The following is a 16,536-nucleotide window of genomic DNA, read 5'->3' on the forward strand; positions in this document are numbered from 1 at the left end:
GGGAGCGAGGGCGGGCGGCCGCCGTTGCCCGGGCGAAGGCGACGCCACAGCGGCCTCGGCGCGGACAAAATGTCGGCGGTCGGCGCGGCCCGGCGGGGCGGGGATCTGCCCGGGGTAAGGCGGCGGCTCGGGCTGGGCTCGGACTCGGGGCAGCGGGGCCGTGCCGAGCCCGCCCCGCTCACTATGGCATCCTCCCCGCAGGTGCAGAGAGCGGCCGGCAGCCCGCAGGCGCTGGCGGGGCCCGGCGCGCTGAGCGGAGCATGGCTGGCCAAGGAGGAGCAGTACAAGTAAGGAGGCCCTGCCCCATGGGACCAGCGCACAGCCCGTCCCCGGTAGCCGGGTGCCGCGGCCCCGTCCCCGCAGAGGGCGGATGGCACTGCCCAGGGCCGCGGGACAGCGCCCACGCCGCGGGACACCGCCGCCTCAGGCAGGCTCTAGGCCCGCACATGAGGTCCTTCTGCACTTTGAACATTGACTTGAGTTCTAAATTATGACTGTATAAAAGCTTAAGCCTGTTAAAAACAGCTTAAAAGCTGTAAAGGTTTTAAATGGACGGCCTGTCCCTGTTACCTGTTAGTGCCCAGCCCCGGTGAACAGAGAGCCACATCTCACACTCCGGCAGTCACAGCACCAGAGGCTGCATGAGAGCACACAGGAACACCTCCGTACCCTAACCTGCACATCCATACAGCAACATATCTCAAAATACGTGATAAACAATGCAGTCCTACATGAGTCCTTCCCCAACCCCTGCTGCTGGGTGTACTGAAAGGAAGGACTGTGTTAAACATGGAAAACTTTTAGGAAATAAAGACAATGTGTATTAAGAAATGGCATGTCCAAAACCAAAGAAATCCTTCACCTCTCACAGTTATAGTCTAAACTGTGCTGTTTAATGGGTATATGTGTTTTATGCCATTCATTTGGCTGAAACACAGAAAATTGTTGAAACATAACTTTTTTAATACCTTGAAGTGTATTTCAGCATTCCTTTGTAGGAATCATTAAAATTTCACTTCGTTCAGGCAAAAATACTGTCATGCTGACATTTATTCCTTTTAAATTTTTCAAAAACTCAGTGATAAAAAATTCTTACTCTTTTAGGCGACTGAATGCAGAATTAGAAGCCAAAACAGAAATACTGGTGCGTCAGGCTGAAGAACTAATGGTGAGTAGCAGACTGTTATGTAATTTAGTCTGGATTCACATGCACACAGGGTTGAGCTTCAAAAGAAATTTAGACCTTGACTACTAAAAGCATGCTTTCAAATGCAAGGTAAGCTTTAATTTATTTCTTTTCAAAGTTGTAAACTTCTATTAAAAATACATTAAAAAATAGTTTCTGTGTAATTTCATTAGGTAGGTATTCACACACCTGCCTACAGCATTTGTGTAGATACGTACCTAAAACCACATTAAAAACTTGTTTAGTTGTTTAAGAAAAGTATCTGTAGGTGGTTTTATGCCTTAAATACTAAAAATTAGTATTTGAAAACCAGATAATGTTACAGTAACCTCCTAGTGAAATATGATCTACATTGTTCAAGCTGAAAGAGATACAAAGAATAAGCAACACAAATAGAAAACATGAACTTAGTAAGAAGGAAGCTTTCTCAAAACAGAAAAAGTTGCTGTTCATTATCAGTATTATTGTTTAACCAGATAGAGTCAACACTTTATATGAAAGTTGGACAAATGAATAAAAAGGGAACGGGGCAGGTATGGTTTATACCCAAAACAGTTTGGAGAAGGTGTTCTGCATGTTAGAAACATTCATTATAAATACACTCATTCAAATAAACAAGGCTTAAAAAGCAATTTACTAAGTATTCTGGAAAGCTGTACTTGTATGCACTTTTCCTACTGTTGAAACTTAAATTTTATGGGCTGTGAAAACATATTCTTCTCTTGAGCAGTGACAAGCTGAGGCTAAATGCTTGGCATTTGAACAGGAGCAGATGAAACAGCCAAAATAGCATCTAGTCTCTTTCCTTTAGAAAACAGCAACAACAAAACCACTGTTCTTTTCTTCTCTAAATATAGCAGAAGATGAAATATTCTTAGGGTACTTAATATACCACATGGCACTGCCAGATTGCACAGATATACATTTAACAACAAAACAGCAATGGCATTTTCATTTTTAGACATCTTTTCCTGTGTTTCAAAAGTTCTTTTCCACAGTAGACTGACTATAGTTTCCATTCTTTTCCATAGTACACTGTAGTTACTGTGATTTGTAATTCACAAATAGGTAATTCATCTTTAATGGATTATAGTCTCCCAAAATCGACTACTTTTTTTTCTTCTTTTTAATGAAGAAAGGCCAACAGAAGATACTATCTCAGCCAGTTTCAGCACAGAGTAAGTCACCTGAAGATGACAGGCAGAGGTATGTGCTTTACAACTGCTATGTATAATTGCTGGGGAACCTCACACTGATCTTGCATGCCTTGTGTCCTAATCATGCTCCTGTTTTATCTATCTTTGCTGCATACTGCATTGGTGGAGTATAAATTTTTTTCCTATTATTAAAAAAAAAATGATCCTAAGCAAGTGTTATTCCTTGTTATTTCAAGGAAGGCTTAATTTTGCTGGAATGTTCTATCTAAGATATTAAGTGCTGACCTTTGTAAAAGAGCAAAGTAAGGTCACAGGTTTCTCTACAATATCAAGCAGTAGGCACTTGGCAGTGGATGGTTTTTAACAGTTGAGCTGACAAAATGAAGGAATAGACACTGGTTCACATTTGACTTGGCCTAAATGTTCCTGGGACAGGAAATGCCTGATGAAAACAAACACGAAGCCCTAGACAGGCAAACATTGAGCTGCCACCCTCTGGAATGTGGATACCATTACAGTGCTGGGGCCTGCGTGCCTTTGGCCGTCATGATCACAGCCCGAGGTCCAAATCCCACAGCCCCTAAGTGGGGACAGGGCTGAATTCCCTTAGTCATTCAGGGGCATTATTATTGCCTTGTTCAAGGATTTGGTTTTTTGTAGTGTGGGAAATGGGTGAATTTAGAATAGACTAATACACAGTTTATCAAGGATCTGATCTGTAGGTTCTTAAATTTAGGATGCCACTAATCTGGATAAGAAAGATACAGGAACAGACAACAAAATGCTTCAAATGTTAAGCTGCAGTTAGAAATCTTTTCAAATAGGGTATATGAAGGTCTGATAAAGATGATCAAATAGTTACTTTTGTGTAGAATAGAAGCAAAGACCTGGAGTTTTTCTGAAAGTAAAAGGGGTTTTCAGTACACAGAAAGGTGTGACAGCAAGGCAGCTTCTATGATAGAAGCTTAACTACCAGCAAAAATTTGCTACTACAATTAAACTGATTCCTGACCTATTTTAAAGCCATAGCTGAGGGAGTGAGGGGCAAGAAACTTAATGTGTTATCATTCAGTATAATCATGCTTTTAAAACAAATTCTGGATCTCACTTTAGTTTTATGTTCTGTTAGATGGATTTTGAATATTAGACAGAGAATTTTTAAGAACTTCAAACTGGAGTTGAGTTTTAGGGCTGCATTATTAAGTAACATGATTGGAAGATTCTGCCCCACAAAGAGAATTATTAGCTTTGATGGTACACATCAGAATAAATTGAAGTGTTGGAAGAATTTTTTTAAAAAAGAAACAAAAAGGGCAATTAGCATGTCAGAATATCAGCTGACCTACCAATTACCAACATAAATTAAAACACCTTAAAACAACCACAGTCTGGTAAACATAGTGTTCTGGTAAACATTTACATGAGAGAAGACCGAAATCCCATGCTGTAGTGAAAAAAAATTAGAAGTGTGTGCTAGGAATTAGGCACACTGATTATCCATGAGTGAACATTGAGGCCATTCAATTAGATTAGTTCAAAGTATTTAATATTTAATTAAAAATTCTTTTCTTTCGAAATTGTGCGAGCAGATAGGCCTTAAATCTCAAGGAAGCGCTTGAGATATTTTTGAACTATCTCGTTGAAATTTCTATTGATTCCTTTAAGGAGAATGAACATGAAAGCAACTGGAAAGAAGGGAGGAACTGAAGCAAAGAAGGAGGCGGTATTGAGGGGAAAAAATAACAAATTGAAAGGAAAAAACAAATGAGTAAGCAAAGTAGAAAAAAGACAACAAATATTTAAGTCACTCTCCGAGTCAACGTATATTTTAAATGAATTTGTTCTGGAGTACTTGCAGCATATTGTCTGCAGGGAAATCTGAATTCCTTAGCAACAAAGCAGCTCGGGTGAGAGCGCGCTGCAATGAGCTGTTGTTTACACGCTCTGTCTGCAGCCGGGGCCCGGCTGGCGGCGCTGGGCAGAGCCGCGCATGGGCAGCGCCGGTGCCCGGCGGGGCTGCAGCGGCCGCGCCTGTGCCTGGCCCGGGGCTGTGCCCGGTGCCCGGTGCCCGGCCCGGGGCTGCAGCGGCTGCGCCTGTGCCCGGTGCCCGGCCCGGGGCTGCAGCGGCTGCGCCTGTGCCCGGTGCACGGCCCGGGGCTGCAGCGGCTGCGCCTGTGCCCGGCCCGGGGCTGTGCCCGGTGCCCGGTGCCCGGCCCGGGGCTGTGCCCGCGCCTGTGCCCGGCCCGGGGCTGTGCCCGGTGCCCGGTGCCCGGCCCGGGGCTGTGCCCGCGCCTGTGCCCGGCCCGGGGCTGTGCCCGCGCCTGTGCCCGGTGCCCGGCCCGGGGCTGCAGTGCCCGCGCCTGTGCCCGGTGCCCGGCCCGGGGCTGGCCGTGTGCGCCGCCTCTCACCGAGCGTGCGGCTGCACAGGGGGCTGGCAAAATGGGGCGGACAGCAGGGAAGAACCATGAGGAGAATTTGAAAGATACAATGAGGTTGGGTTTTTTGTTTTGGTTTGGTTTTTCTTAAGGCAACCTTAAGAACAGATACAGTAGGAAGAAATTATTCTATTGAGGGAAAGAATAGAATTGTTTTCTTGAGCATAGAGCGTGTTGCGTTTTCATATTTTTCAGAATAACAGAACTGCTATTTCTGTGGCAGCAAATCCTCACCTTCTGCATGCTCCTAGAGCTAACCAATAGGGAGAAGGCTTGAGGAAACTGGGGTAAATAGACAAAAACTAATCATCCTATTCTTGAAGTCTGTTGCCAGCCGCACACAGATGATTTCTCCAGGTTGTTTTTTGTGTTGGTTTTTTTTTGTTGTTGTTGTTGGGGTTTTTTTGGATTAATAAAATACGGAGCTTTGTGCAGATAATTCTTGTTGATGAACGTCTATGAAATTTTTAAAGGCAAGATCTAAACATTTGCTCAAATCAGCCTGACAAAAAAAATTAAGTGACTTGATGAGCCAGAAATTTAAATTTTATTCAAAATCTTTTATAAGCCAGCATTTTAATTGAAGTAAAAAATTTATAAAGAGTAGTTAAAAAATAGCCTTTTGTTGCAATAATATACATTCACTCATAACTCATTTTGAAAGCAGAATTGTATCTACATATCTGTGTATCTGTCTGACAAGGAATTTGACCTGAATAGTACAGAGCCTGCTAAAACTTTCTGCTTAATTTCAGTAATCATGAAAAATAATAATTTAACCTGAAATTTAGTTACTAAGAAGCACAGTTTTCAGCCAAATAAGCAGATAAGAAAGCTGTTTTTTTTTTTTTATTCTTGGTTTTATTCCCTGTCTGTAAAAGAGATACCATATTTATAATACTTATTTCAGAGAAAATTCTATGAGGCTTAATTTATAAATTGCTCCACTTCATATTCTCTGCCAGTCCCTGTCAATTGACCTGAGAACAGTCAGTCTGATGCTGCTAGGACAGGTGGAGGATGTAGAGGACACTGGTTATATCTCACTTTGTTTGTATGAGTTCAGGGGTTTTATTTCACATAGGTGTTACCCAGTGAGCTGCTGGCAGTCTTGGTTCTGGATTGTCCTGGGGAAGCTGTAACTCTGCTTCTTGGCTGAGTACTCCCTGCTACAGGGAATCATTATCTAACAAGCCAGCAGCCTGTATTCCAAGAGACAAGATCAGGATTCTGGTACATGAGTACTGTTGTATGAGATACCATAGACTCACCAGGTGATTTGGGTTGCAAATGAGGTGGACTGGACAGACCATGGATGAGACTGAATTTATGCTTGAACTCAGTATATGTTCCCACCTTAGCTGTATTGTTTATTCTAGACCTATAAAATGTTATTCTCCTGATTCTGACAGGGGGGCTGTATTTTAACTGCAAAGTGTTTACATTATTGTAGATCAGTGAATTTTTACCTTTTTTTTTTTTTTAATTGCAGAGATCCTCTCTGTTCCGAAGTTTCATCTCTTACACACTCACTTGCAAAGGTACCAAAACTATCCTGGTTAAATTCTTTTCTAGCATAATTTCAAAAATATAATGGCTCATGGTTTGAGCTACACTGGGGATTACATGGGTGCCAAGCCAAAGGGAAGTGACGCCCAGAGCAGTTGCTACAGGGACAGTGTTACCAGAGCTCCTCAGTGCCACTGGTGGTCAGGTGGACTTACCCAATGTTTAATTTTTGTATTCTGTTTTCTCTTCAGCATTGAGAGGAATGTTCAGTGTTTTGAACATCACATTAAGAATTCCAAGTGAAAAACATTAGAAAATAATTAGTTTCTTGCTCTCTTCCCTCCCTCACCTGTACAATACTACAGGCAGTACTAGTGTCTTCTAATAATAACTGTCTAGATAATAAACAAGTAGTCAGAGTAACTGAATTTAGAAACTATAATAGAAAAATGAGATTAGGAACAATCTCAATAGTCTCTAACTACAACTATATTGAAACTTTTATGAGGTGAGCTGAAGCTTCCAAAATACCATCTGCAGTTATTTATCAGAATACAGTAGAAAACCCTCTAATTTTTTTAGAATACTTGTGTGAAAGTAACAGAAATATTGTTAAATCTTGCTTCTATAGGGATTTATAAGATTAAAATAATGCATAAAATACCATATTTTTGAAAGTAGGATGACAGTCCAGTAATGGATACCTTGATAAAAGCTGAGCCTTGATGGTGCATAGATTTATTATAAGTATGTGTGGAAAAGCTCTCACAAGCCAATGTCTATTGGGTGTATTACAGTTAGGGTGTAGAGACAGAAAAGTTGCAAGCTAAGGATGAGTGCAAATAAAATTGAGAAGTCATTTGGAAAGTTTGAAAAGCATTCTTTGAAAACTTCCTTTAGTATAGATATATGAAGAAGAAAAAAAAAAAAACAAACATAAAAAACTAGAAAAAAGTAGTTCAATAATAATAATACCCCACTAATTTTTGAAAAAACTTTTAGGTAGAAAACAAGAAGAAATTTCCTTCTGTGCCCACAGCTCAGAACAGACCATACTCTGCAAATAAGGGAAAAAGAACAACTTCAAGGTATATCATGAAATCTTTTCGTTGCTATTTTTCTCTATCAAGTTATTTTATGGATGTATGCTTTTATATTTGTACAAATAAATGTATCAAACTTCCTCAATCAGCTCCACCAGGTGGCTATCTCTGATTACTTGCACTAAAAATGAGTGAACATGTGTGATTAATGTTGCAGCAATGAAACAGTTGCTTTCTGCTTTAGCACTTCTCAAGGGTGACAGCTGAATTGTGTAAACTCCTTCAGTGAAAGGAGGCCCAATGAGCAAGAATGGAGCACCTGAGGCAACCTGGGCCAGCACACTTGGGTGCTGCAGCCTGATTTGTGATCAGATGGTGCTGGGGAATGTGAGGCCTTGTAGTGAATGTTGGGCTCACAGTATAAGAGGCTCAGTAATACAACACAGCCTCCAGGGGCTCCCAGCTGAGAAGCTTCAGCTCTGGAGGTAGCAAATTCAAGGTTGTAAAACCAAGAAATGGAGATCTGAACAAAGGGAGAAGAGTCAAAAAATCCAGAAGAGCCTGGGAGCAAATTAAGACAGCCATGAATTATGGCATAATACCAAAATAGATGAAAATTGTCTGCAAGGTGGCAGGACGTGGAACTGACAGGCTGAGGCTGTCCTGCAGGAGTTGGAAATCCCTGGGGAGACCCTTCAGACCTCTCTTTGGCATTTCAGGGGAGGTTGTTATGCTGGCACCTCCTCATGAGATTTGGAAGTGGAATTGTGCTGATACAGAGCCTGTGGAGCAACCCAAAAGTTGTGGGAGAAAGTCAGGAGCTCGAGGAGCTCGAAGGCTGGAATGAGGACATGTTGGAATAAGAACTTAGGAGCTACAGATCCTGTGAGAACTGAGATCACCTTTCTATAGGAGAAAGCTGTGTAGGTGATGTGTTACCCTGCATTTTGGTTTCATGAAAATGTTGATATGCAGCTTCTAGGATCAGTGAAGTTTCCTAGGCTGGGCATAATGATGCAGAAATTGTCATAAGGTAGGAGAACAGCCACGGGCAACAGAGTTCTACAAGATAGCGTGGCAGGGAGTGGAAAGAGCAGAAATGACAACAGAGGATAGAGGATCACCCCAGGACAGTGGCCACAGCCAATAGAACGTTCCCTCTTTGCTTTGCTCTGATTTAGTTATGGATTTGTTGGATGAGAAGACAGTGCCAGAATCTTCTCAGTTGAAAATGGTGGTGGTTTCTCTGCCTTCTACATTATAATATGTAAAATCTTGTAATTATTTATGTGGAATATGGTAAAGGTATCTTACAGAAAACAAATGAGAAATTGCCATCAATGCATCTTTCATATAAATGCAGGTAATGAAATTGCGTTAAATGCAGGTAAATAACTGTACACTCTTAAAAATAGCAAATACTAAAAATATTTTACAAAAATATGATGTATTATAAATTTAAAATCTAGGGTTTTCATTTTTTTTAGTTCAAAAATAAGAAATGTGGAAGTACAAAGTGCTGATGGTGTTGCAATACTGGAAGATTGCATAGGTTTTTCTTTAACAAAAACAATTAGCAAAGTTGAAGAAAGACTAAAGAAAGGAGTCTTACCAGACTGTCAAGATGATGATATTTTTCCAAGGGTTGGAAATGAAATGGGAGCAGGTAAGTTTCCTTCCACGGTTTGTACATTTATTTTTGCTTCATGACTGTTAGAAATGGGTTTTCCTGAGGAAAGAAAAAAGGAGTTTCTGTAAAAATTACAGGGGAAAATTCTATAATCATTTACCTAAAGGAAAAGAATGTTTTTCCTCTCTACATAGGCCTAGAGTAAGATCAGTTCACATATGACTGATTATGTGGAAAAGTGAATTTTTATCTTCCTTTCCACCTCTGTAGGATAAAGTATTTGGATGGTTACATATATTGAATAAGTGCATAACAATTGATTCATTGCAGTGGGAAAACAGAAGTACAGGATGCTAAGCTTGTCTTTTCAAAATGGTGAGCTTCAGTCTTTGCACAGACTCTGCCTTGGGAGGCAAAAGCCTTTCCTCAGAGCAGTGCTGTGGATCTCAGCAAGTGGCTGAAACAAGGTAATGTTTCAGCTACAGTGCTTGAATTAGAATCCTCCAGATATTTTCCCACTGTAAATGGTGTGTTTATATCTGTCCTAGAAACAGAACAGGCAAGGGATTGCAGCATTTGCCAGCAAGGCTAAAGGCATGACACACATCTGTCTTTTTGGCTCTGGTGTGATAAAAGTGAGTTTGTGTAGTTCCTTACAATGCTGAAGTGAGCATGAAGTCAGAGATTCACCCCAGTAGCTGGAAGTGCCTGAGGCCTCTCCTTTTAATCTAACAGCTTGATGTCAACAAGCATGCCAACACAGAAATAGCTTGGTTTCTAACCTCATGTAATTCTATGCACATCTTCTGTTACCAAGTCTCCCATAACAGATCCTCAGATAACTTTTTTATAGTTTTCTTCCTGAACCAAAAAGAAATTGCTTTAGCTTGCATTGGAAACTTCTACCAAATCAATTCAAGGCAACTCAAGAAGAGTTATTACTGGTACCTTGTAATCAGAGACCAAGGGCATGTGTTGGAGTATTGAGGATTGTTTCTGTAACTTTAATGATGAAATAAAAATCCTCAGGATTGATTTTTGCATTTTGAATTTGATAATGACTGTTTGGAACACTCTGAATGCCTCCTTAATGTGGTAAATAAGCTATTGCAGGGCATCCCAGCAGTGTCAGACTCTCAGGGCAGTGAGGGTGTTCACAAGGAAGCAGCACAGGTATTAAGCAGGCCCTGTTACAGAGAGGGCTCAGTGGGAATCTCCATAATGGATTTGTCCTTTCCTTGAGCCTCTTGCAGCACTTTTCCTGGAATTGGGTTCCCTGTCTTTATTTCAGGATCACAGGTTACCACAGTGCTGCCAACACAGTAGCTTTAGATATTATTTTAGTCTGGGACTGTTTTGGGGGGGTTATAATTCAACTCTGCAGTAACCAGCAATGATAGAAGCACACAGATATAGAGGAGGCTGAACATGAAGCTCTATTTTTATCTAATATACCCTTACACATAGGAATAAAATATTTGAATATATTGTTGCACTTCATCTTATCTCAAGAATTCAAGAAATCTGTTCTTTCTTGTAGGGTATCAGAGTCTCTCCAATGTCCTTTTCTTGTTTACCAGTCCCTAAATAATTGGTTACTTGATAACCTAAGACCATCCTATGAAGTGATATTCCCCCTTATCAGCCTCATCAGGTGATTAAACTTGACCAGTTAGGAAGCTAATTGTTTAATTATCTTTACCCCTTGTCAGAATTCAGATTATTTGGATCATGGGCACCTCCCCATGATCCCGTTCTAGTTGTGCACTTGAATTTTCACAGGTTTTACTGCTAAGTGCTCTTAATGACACACAGCTGAATAAGACAAAAGCTGTCTGCAGACTAATAGCTGAGTAAAAGAGGAAACAAAATGGTAAAAAGAACCAGTTTTTACAGGCAGTGGTATAGCCCTGGAGGAATCTGCCATGGATCTTGCATTGATAGGTGGTAAAGAAATTTGTCTATATAACAATTATTTTAGGGTAGTTAAGACTGATGAAGTATTGCAAAAGAATCTCACAGAACTGAGTGAGGTGGTGGAGCACGAGTTTATATTCTGTATTAAAGAGTGCAGAGTAACACTGACAGAAAACACAGCTTTCCAATCCCACCTACTACACAACTCCAGTCACACCTACTACTGAGCTGGACTTACCTTAATTAGTGATAACTAAATAATCTCCAAAAGCATAAACTTACTGCCTCTTCACAGTGGAAAAGGCAATGAGTTTTTAGAAGTCCTTCAGAAGATAGCAGAAAACAGAATATTGTACTGTTACCATCACACTATTATATAATTAATGCTACCCCATCTTGAGAATGGCACAGTTCTGTCCACCCCATCTCAAATCTAGGACGCAGAACTAGCAAAAACACATGTTCAGAGTGTACAGTGCAATGAGAAGTGTAGAAGAGCTTGAGTTTGAATCTTCAGTTTGAAAACAAAACAATTAAAGGCAATATGAAAGTTCTGTAATGGAAACAGTAATGGTAAAGGGAAAGCTGTCTTTCTCTAATGCAAACACTAGTAGATGCCACGTTAAATTGGATTTAAAGTAAGCTACACAAAGTGTTTCTCTTTCACATAAAGCATAATTAAATTAGCCAGCTCATTGCCACAGGATGTAATGCCAAACTACAATATGTTTCACGAAGAAAATCAAATAACTTAGTAGTATAGAAGTACCTGCAAGGGGATTAAACATGAAGTTTTCATTATGGTCTCCATCTTGACAGCCACTAGTTACCAGAAGCTAGCAAAAAGGAGAAATAAAAGTTAGCCTGTATCTTATTTTTTCATGGTGTTTTCCTAAACTGTACTTGTTATTGACCTCTTCAGAGTTAAAGCTTAAGCTGCAACTGATGAGGGAAGATGGGTGAAATTAAACAAATTCCTGTTACAGCAAATGAATGGGTGTACCCATCCATTTCTCCACTCTTAGCTCTAGGTCCTTCTCCTTCACTTTATTCTTTTCCTCTTGTAACTACTGGGAATAATGGTTATTCCTGTGTTAGTCAGCTTGATCCTCAGACTGTTTCCATGCTTGATGCTTGTGGAAGTCCAGAGGAAGTTCTTGTGAATGATCTGGGGAATAGGAGGGATGAGAACAGACTGTTCCCACACAGCTTGTTTTGTCATGCCAGTCCATTCCTTAGCTGTCCAAGAGCGAGACAGAATTTCATTTGGAAAAAAAATATAATTGCATGGATTTAATTTAAACTATCAGTTGAAGAATGTTAGCAGTGTACTTTTAAAAAGCATAGAGTACTGTGTGGGAGGGATATTTACCTATTGGGAGGGGTTTGCAGCCTACATCAAATTCCTTGTCGTGCACAGCTTAAAATTACATTGGCTGTAACTAGAGAAGTTGTAGCTCCAGCTGGATTGCAATGCCCTACAATATAGTTTTGTTGACTTCAAACTCAAGAAGTGCTGCCATGTACAGCATGGTATGATGCAAGTTTTCAATAAGTTTCAATGTTGAGCATTATGAGTTTTTTACAATTTCAAGATATCAAGTTCAGTCATTAAAAGGAAAAAATCTATACAAAGCTTTGCTTAAGAATGAGAAACCTGCAAACACTTTTTTAGAAATCTGAGTTTTTATTTGCCTATTTCTCTTCAATAATTATAAACAATGTTGTGGTTTTAAATGCAATAAGATGAAAGCAAGTTCTTGCATGAGTTTTGGTTCTTGTCTGCATTGAAAAATGAGGACTTGTGTATATTAAATGTAACTTTTTATGTTCACAGAAGCTCAAATCAGATTTCTTAAGGCAAAGTTACGTGTGATGCAGGAAGACCTGGTAAATATAGTGTTTGAATGCAGGAAAAAGGTAAGGGATTGATTTTTTAATCTAGAAATAGGTTCCTCTTTAACAAACAATCCCAAAACAGAATTCTCTCAACTTTTCTGTTTCAAGTATTAAGAGTGAACGTTCTATTTTTTTTAAATATCGTATAAATTTAGAATCAGGGGTGGTAATTTCTGTATAAGTGTGATCTTGGACTAAAAGCTTTCAAAATGCACTTAATGGAAAATAATTTGGGGCAGGAGAGAGCCACTGGGAATGAAGACATGCCCCAGCTGTAGGGCCACTGTGGTTCTGCAAAGTCTCAAACCATCTCCTTCCTGCTGGGAAGGAGAGCAGAGCCTGAGAAAAAGGAGGAGAAGCTGGTGGTGAAATGCAGATGGTGGAGTACAGAGAGAAGGGGAGTGTGCCCAGAGCTGGCTGCTGGGATGAGATGGATGTTTAGGGTAAAATGAGAAATAGAGCGGCTTGAGATACAGAAAATCTTGAGAAATACAGTCAGGTGCTTTCAGTGTCATCAGTGGATCAAAGTGTGGAAAGAGCTTCCATTTTAAGTGGAATATTGTAATCAAAATAGAAATTAGGCTTTCTCTGTTCTCAAGAGTACAATTGATGCAGAGGACAGTATTTGGAATTACGTGCCTGGCCAGGTCAGCCTGAACTTAAGGCATTGTGAGGCTACTCACTGTTAGAATGTACAAGTGAGTTTTATAATCTGCACTGTCTGGCAGGATATTTTAAAGTGATGCTCAAACAGCTCTTGAATGGTAAAAACTTAAGTAGTTCATATCTGTCTGCCAGAGAAATCACTTCTTATTCATGTATTTGTAATCAAGCAAGGTTTTTGAACTAACTTTCTATTTTACATAACTGCACTATTTTTATTTGTGATCTCTTAACTTCAGAATGCTTTTTTCCACCTATTCCCCAGGCCCAAAAGTGATGATGATATTAAGAACATATGGCAAAACACCTATGTGTTTTCTTCCAAGCTTTTAATTTAGCCTTAAGGAGCAGGATGACAGTAAATGGGTTTTTTGAGATAAGTACATGAACAAAATCTTTAGAAGTAATTAGATTTTGATATTTTATATCTGTACTTTATTTTTATCAACACAGGTGCTTCTGCATTTCAATACTTCTATGATGTGATCAGAAGAAAGTTAGTACATTAAATTTTAAAGTAATTTTCAAATCAAATTTAATTTTGTCAGTAGCTATTGAACTTCATCATTCCATGCCAAAATCATGACAGAATTCAGTTACTGTAGCAGATGACAGAAGACAACCTTGTACTTTTTCTAGTCCTGCTCTCTTAGCACTTTGTATGTAAATTTATCATTTTGGGTTCTAGTTTCTCTGGTGTGAAAATAACTATTACATTCAGAAGGTCACAAAAATTTCATTTTGGCAAAGCCTTGAGATAGATTCTGGGTTTGGTTCCAATTCACAGTCCACTTGTTATAAGGAAGCCATAAATCTGTTTCAATTTCAAGAGGTGGGAGTCTCTGAGGTGCATGAAGTCATGAGAAGCTTAGGATAAAACATTCAGATTTCTCAGGTGGGAAGCTGGTATTCCAAGGGACTGAGAGAACAGCAGAGACAGACTTTTTTCACAGAAATTCCCTTTCTGTACGTGCCTTGGTTTCTTTTGCTTAAAGAAAAGCAGGGCATAATGTGTCTCTGAAACAATCTAGATTAGTATTCACTTACAATGTTTGAAAGGTTATAAAAGAAAAATGCCTTGAATTATAATGCTTAATGTGGGATGTAATTGCCAGTAGGTCATGAATCTAAGACGGGACTCACTTCATGTTAAGAGAATCTTAAATTTGAATTCTTGATGTATCCTGGATCATTAGCTTGCTTTTAAGCCAAAACCAGATAATCTCCTGAAATATAATGGGGTGGTTTATCAGTAATTATATTCTCTTCTTTTTCCCATAATTTTTCCTAATATGTGCATTTAGCTATTCTCACAAAAAATGTCACAAGATATCTATGTACCACTGTTATTCATATAATTCTATAACATTTTGATTATTTTCAAACCCTTTGAGCTATGAGAAATGTTTTACATACTGCTACAAGACAGTTTCAAGTAAAAGACTGCAGAATATTAAATGAAAAAAGTGTTACTGGTTTTTAAAGAATTATCTTGGTAAAATGGTGTTTTGTTTTCTTTGTCTTACTTGTTGCTATTTCTAAATCTACAGCACATATATTCTTACCACCTTTTATTTACAAGACATTATTACTGCATTACCCTCCTGCTTCCTTGCAATCATTATTTGGGTTTTTTTGCTAATTACTGCCATACAGGATGATGAAAATCAGAATTTAGGAACTCGGCTTAAAGATACTGAAGAAGAAAACTCAAGACTGCAACGAACAACCAGCCTTCAGCAGTCTCAGATTGAGAAGTACAAAATGTTGTCACAAGAAGCAAACAAAAAAACTGAAAGGTTACAACAAGAGGTCACTGCACTAGAAAAGGTATTGCAGATATTAGTCTTATTTATCTCAAAAAAGGGAAAAACCCACATCAAATTACCCTCTGTTCCCTGATGGAGTGATAGAGCCATGTCCAAAGATCTCATTAATGTTTCAATGTCTGTTAATTTATAAGTTGTATTTTTAAATGGCCTAATTTTTTTAAGGAAGAAATAATGTATTTTGCTAACTTTTTCTTCTGCTTTTACAGTCATATATTTCTGTGTTTTGGAATTAAATTCCTATGTAAAAGACACACAAGAAACAAAACTACCTTTTCAGAAACTGCTGTCAAATTTAAAAACAAATCCTGAAAATTCTATTTTTTGGGTTTTAATTATAATTTTTTTAATTGCTTCTGTAAATTCTATTGCAAGCTGTAGAACCTAGTGAACTTTTTTTTTTTTTTAAAGCACCTGCAGCTTATAATAGTATCTTGTGCAGGTGAGGGCAGGGATGTGCTTGTTGTTGGAAATGGAGAAGCAGGCCCTGCAGTGTGGCTGAGCCCAGGTGAGCGTGGCTGCTGTCCCCCAGCAGTGCCGTGCCCAGCACAGGAGATGGCTGCAGACACAGCTTGCTTTGTTTGCAGCTTCATCTTAGGGCAGCATGTGTTTTTCTTTAATTACTCAGAGCTAGAGAGGTTGACTTCAAAACCATGGAATACATAAAGAGTTGGGTAGTACTTGTAATACAACCAGGAGAATGTTGCACTTAAAAAATTAGGGAAAACAGAACACAGCTCAGCCCATCAAAGGCTCATACTTTCATTAATCATAGTATGGATTCATGTGGGCATGCTTGTGTCTTAATGTTTCATAGTTCTGGCATTTTAAAACTAACATGGTCTTTGTGGCTTTTTGTGCAGATACTTGGAGGTTTTAAATTCCCTTAAACTGATTGTGAAGAAAAATATTCAGTACTAGTGTTTATGCTGCTCACAGTCAATAGGGCCTAGAGATTTATAGTAATTTAGTTCCTTCTCTTAAAGCAAGACAGGATAAATTATATTCAAACCATCTGGGACATAAGTTTGTTTAACCTGTACTTACAGCTTTCTGGAGTGGGAATTTCCATCACTTCCTTGCACACAGTCACAGTTAGAGAGTATTTAGGAAATGGGATGAAAGGTTTATTCACTTCCCCTGCACAGGTACTGTAGCCAGAATATGATCACTTCCCTCACTGGTCTTTGCTTTGGATTTACCATCCTCAGTTGCTAGAAATGTTCCTCATAGATGGTGTTTTCTAAAATTCATCAAGGTTGCCAGTT

The 16,536-nt window shown here is 39.3% G+C and overlaps 2 protein-coding genes across 6 annotated transcripts in view; one reads left to right on the forward strand and one right to left on the reverse strand.

Annotated features, from left to right (window-relative positions):
- The window catches only part of TEX9 (testis expressed 9), a 21,629-nt gene continuing 5,093 nt past the window's right edge, over positions 1-16,536 (forward strand). Inside the window, exons 1-9 of one of the 5 annotated variants that reach the window (XM_077185476.1) lie at positions 1-114; positions 202-287; positions 1,105-1,168; positions 2,322-2,392; positions 6,271-6,319; positions 7,290-7,375; positions 8,818-8,996; positions 12,715-12,797; positions 15,096-15,269. In XM_077185476.1, the coding sequence (XP_077041591.1) occupies positions 70-114; positions 202-287; positions 1,105-1,168; positions 2,322-2,392; positions 6,271-6,319; positions 7,290-7,375; positions 8,818-8,996; positions 12,715-12,797; positions 15,096-15,269 (837 nt within the window). In that variant the 5' untranslated portion in view covers positions 1-69. Of the gene's footprint in view, positions 115-201; positions 288-1,104; positions 1,169-2,321; positions 2,393-4,630; positions 4,836-6,270; positions 6,320-7,289; positions 7,376-8,817; positions 8,997-12,714; positions 12,798-15,095; positions 15,270-16,536 lie in introns of those variants that run through there. The other 4 variants (XM_077185478.1, XM_077185477.1, XM_054642126.2 and 1 more) reach the window with 4 other exon arrangements.
- Positions 8,942-16,536, reverse strand: part of MNS1 (meiosis specific nuclear structural 1) — a 21,820-nt gene continuing 14,225 nt past the window's right edge. Inside the window, exons 11-12 of the mRNA XM_077185475.1 lie at positions 11,647-11,713; positions 8,942-9,059 (exon numbers count right to left, since the gene is read on the reverse strand). Coding sequence (XP_077041590.1) covers positions 11,700-11,713 — 14 coding nt within the window. The 3' untranslated portion in view covers positions 8,942-9,059; positions 11,647-11,699. The remainder of the gene's footprint in view (positions 9,060-11,646; positions 11,714-16,536) is intronic.

Source organism: Agelaius phoeniceus, chromosome 13 (assembly GCF_051311805.1).
Source record: "Agelaius phoeniceus isolate bAgePho1 chromosome 13, bAgePho1.hap1, whole genome shotgun sequence".
NCBI classification, from domain to species: Eukaryota; Metazoa; Chordata; class Aves; order Passeriformes; family Icteridae; genus Agelaius; species Agelaius phoeniceus.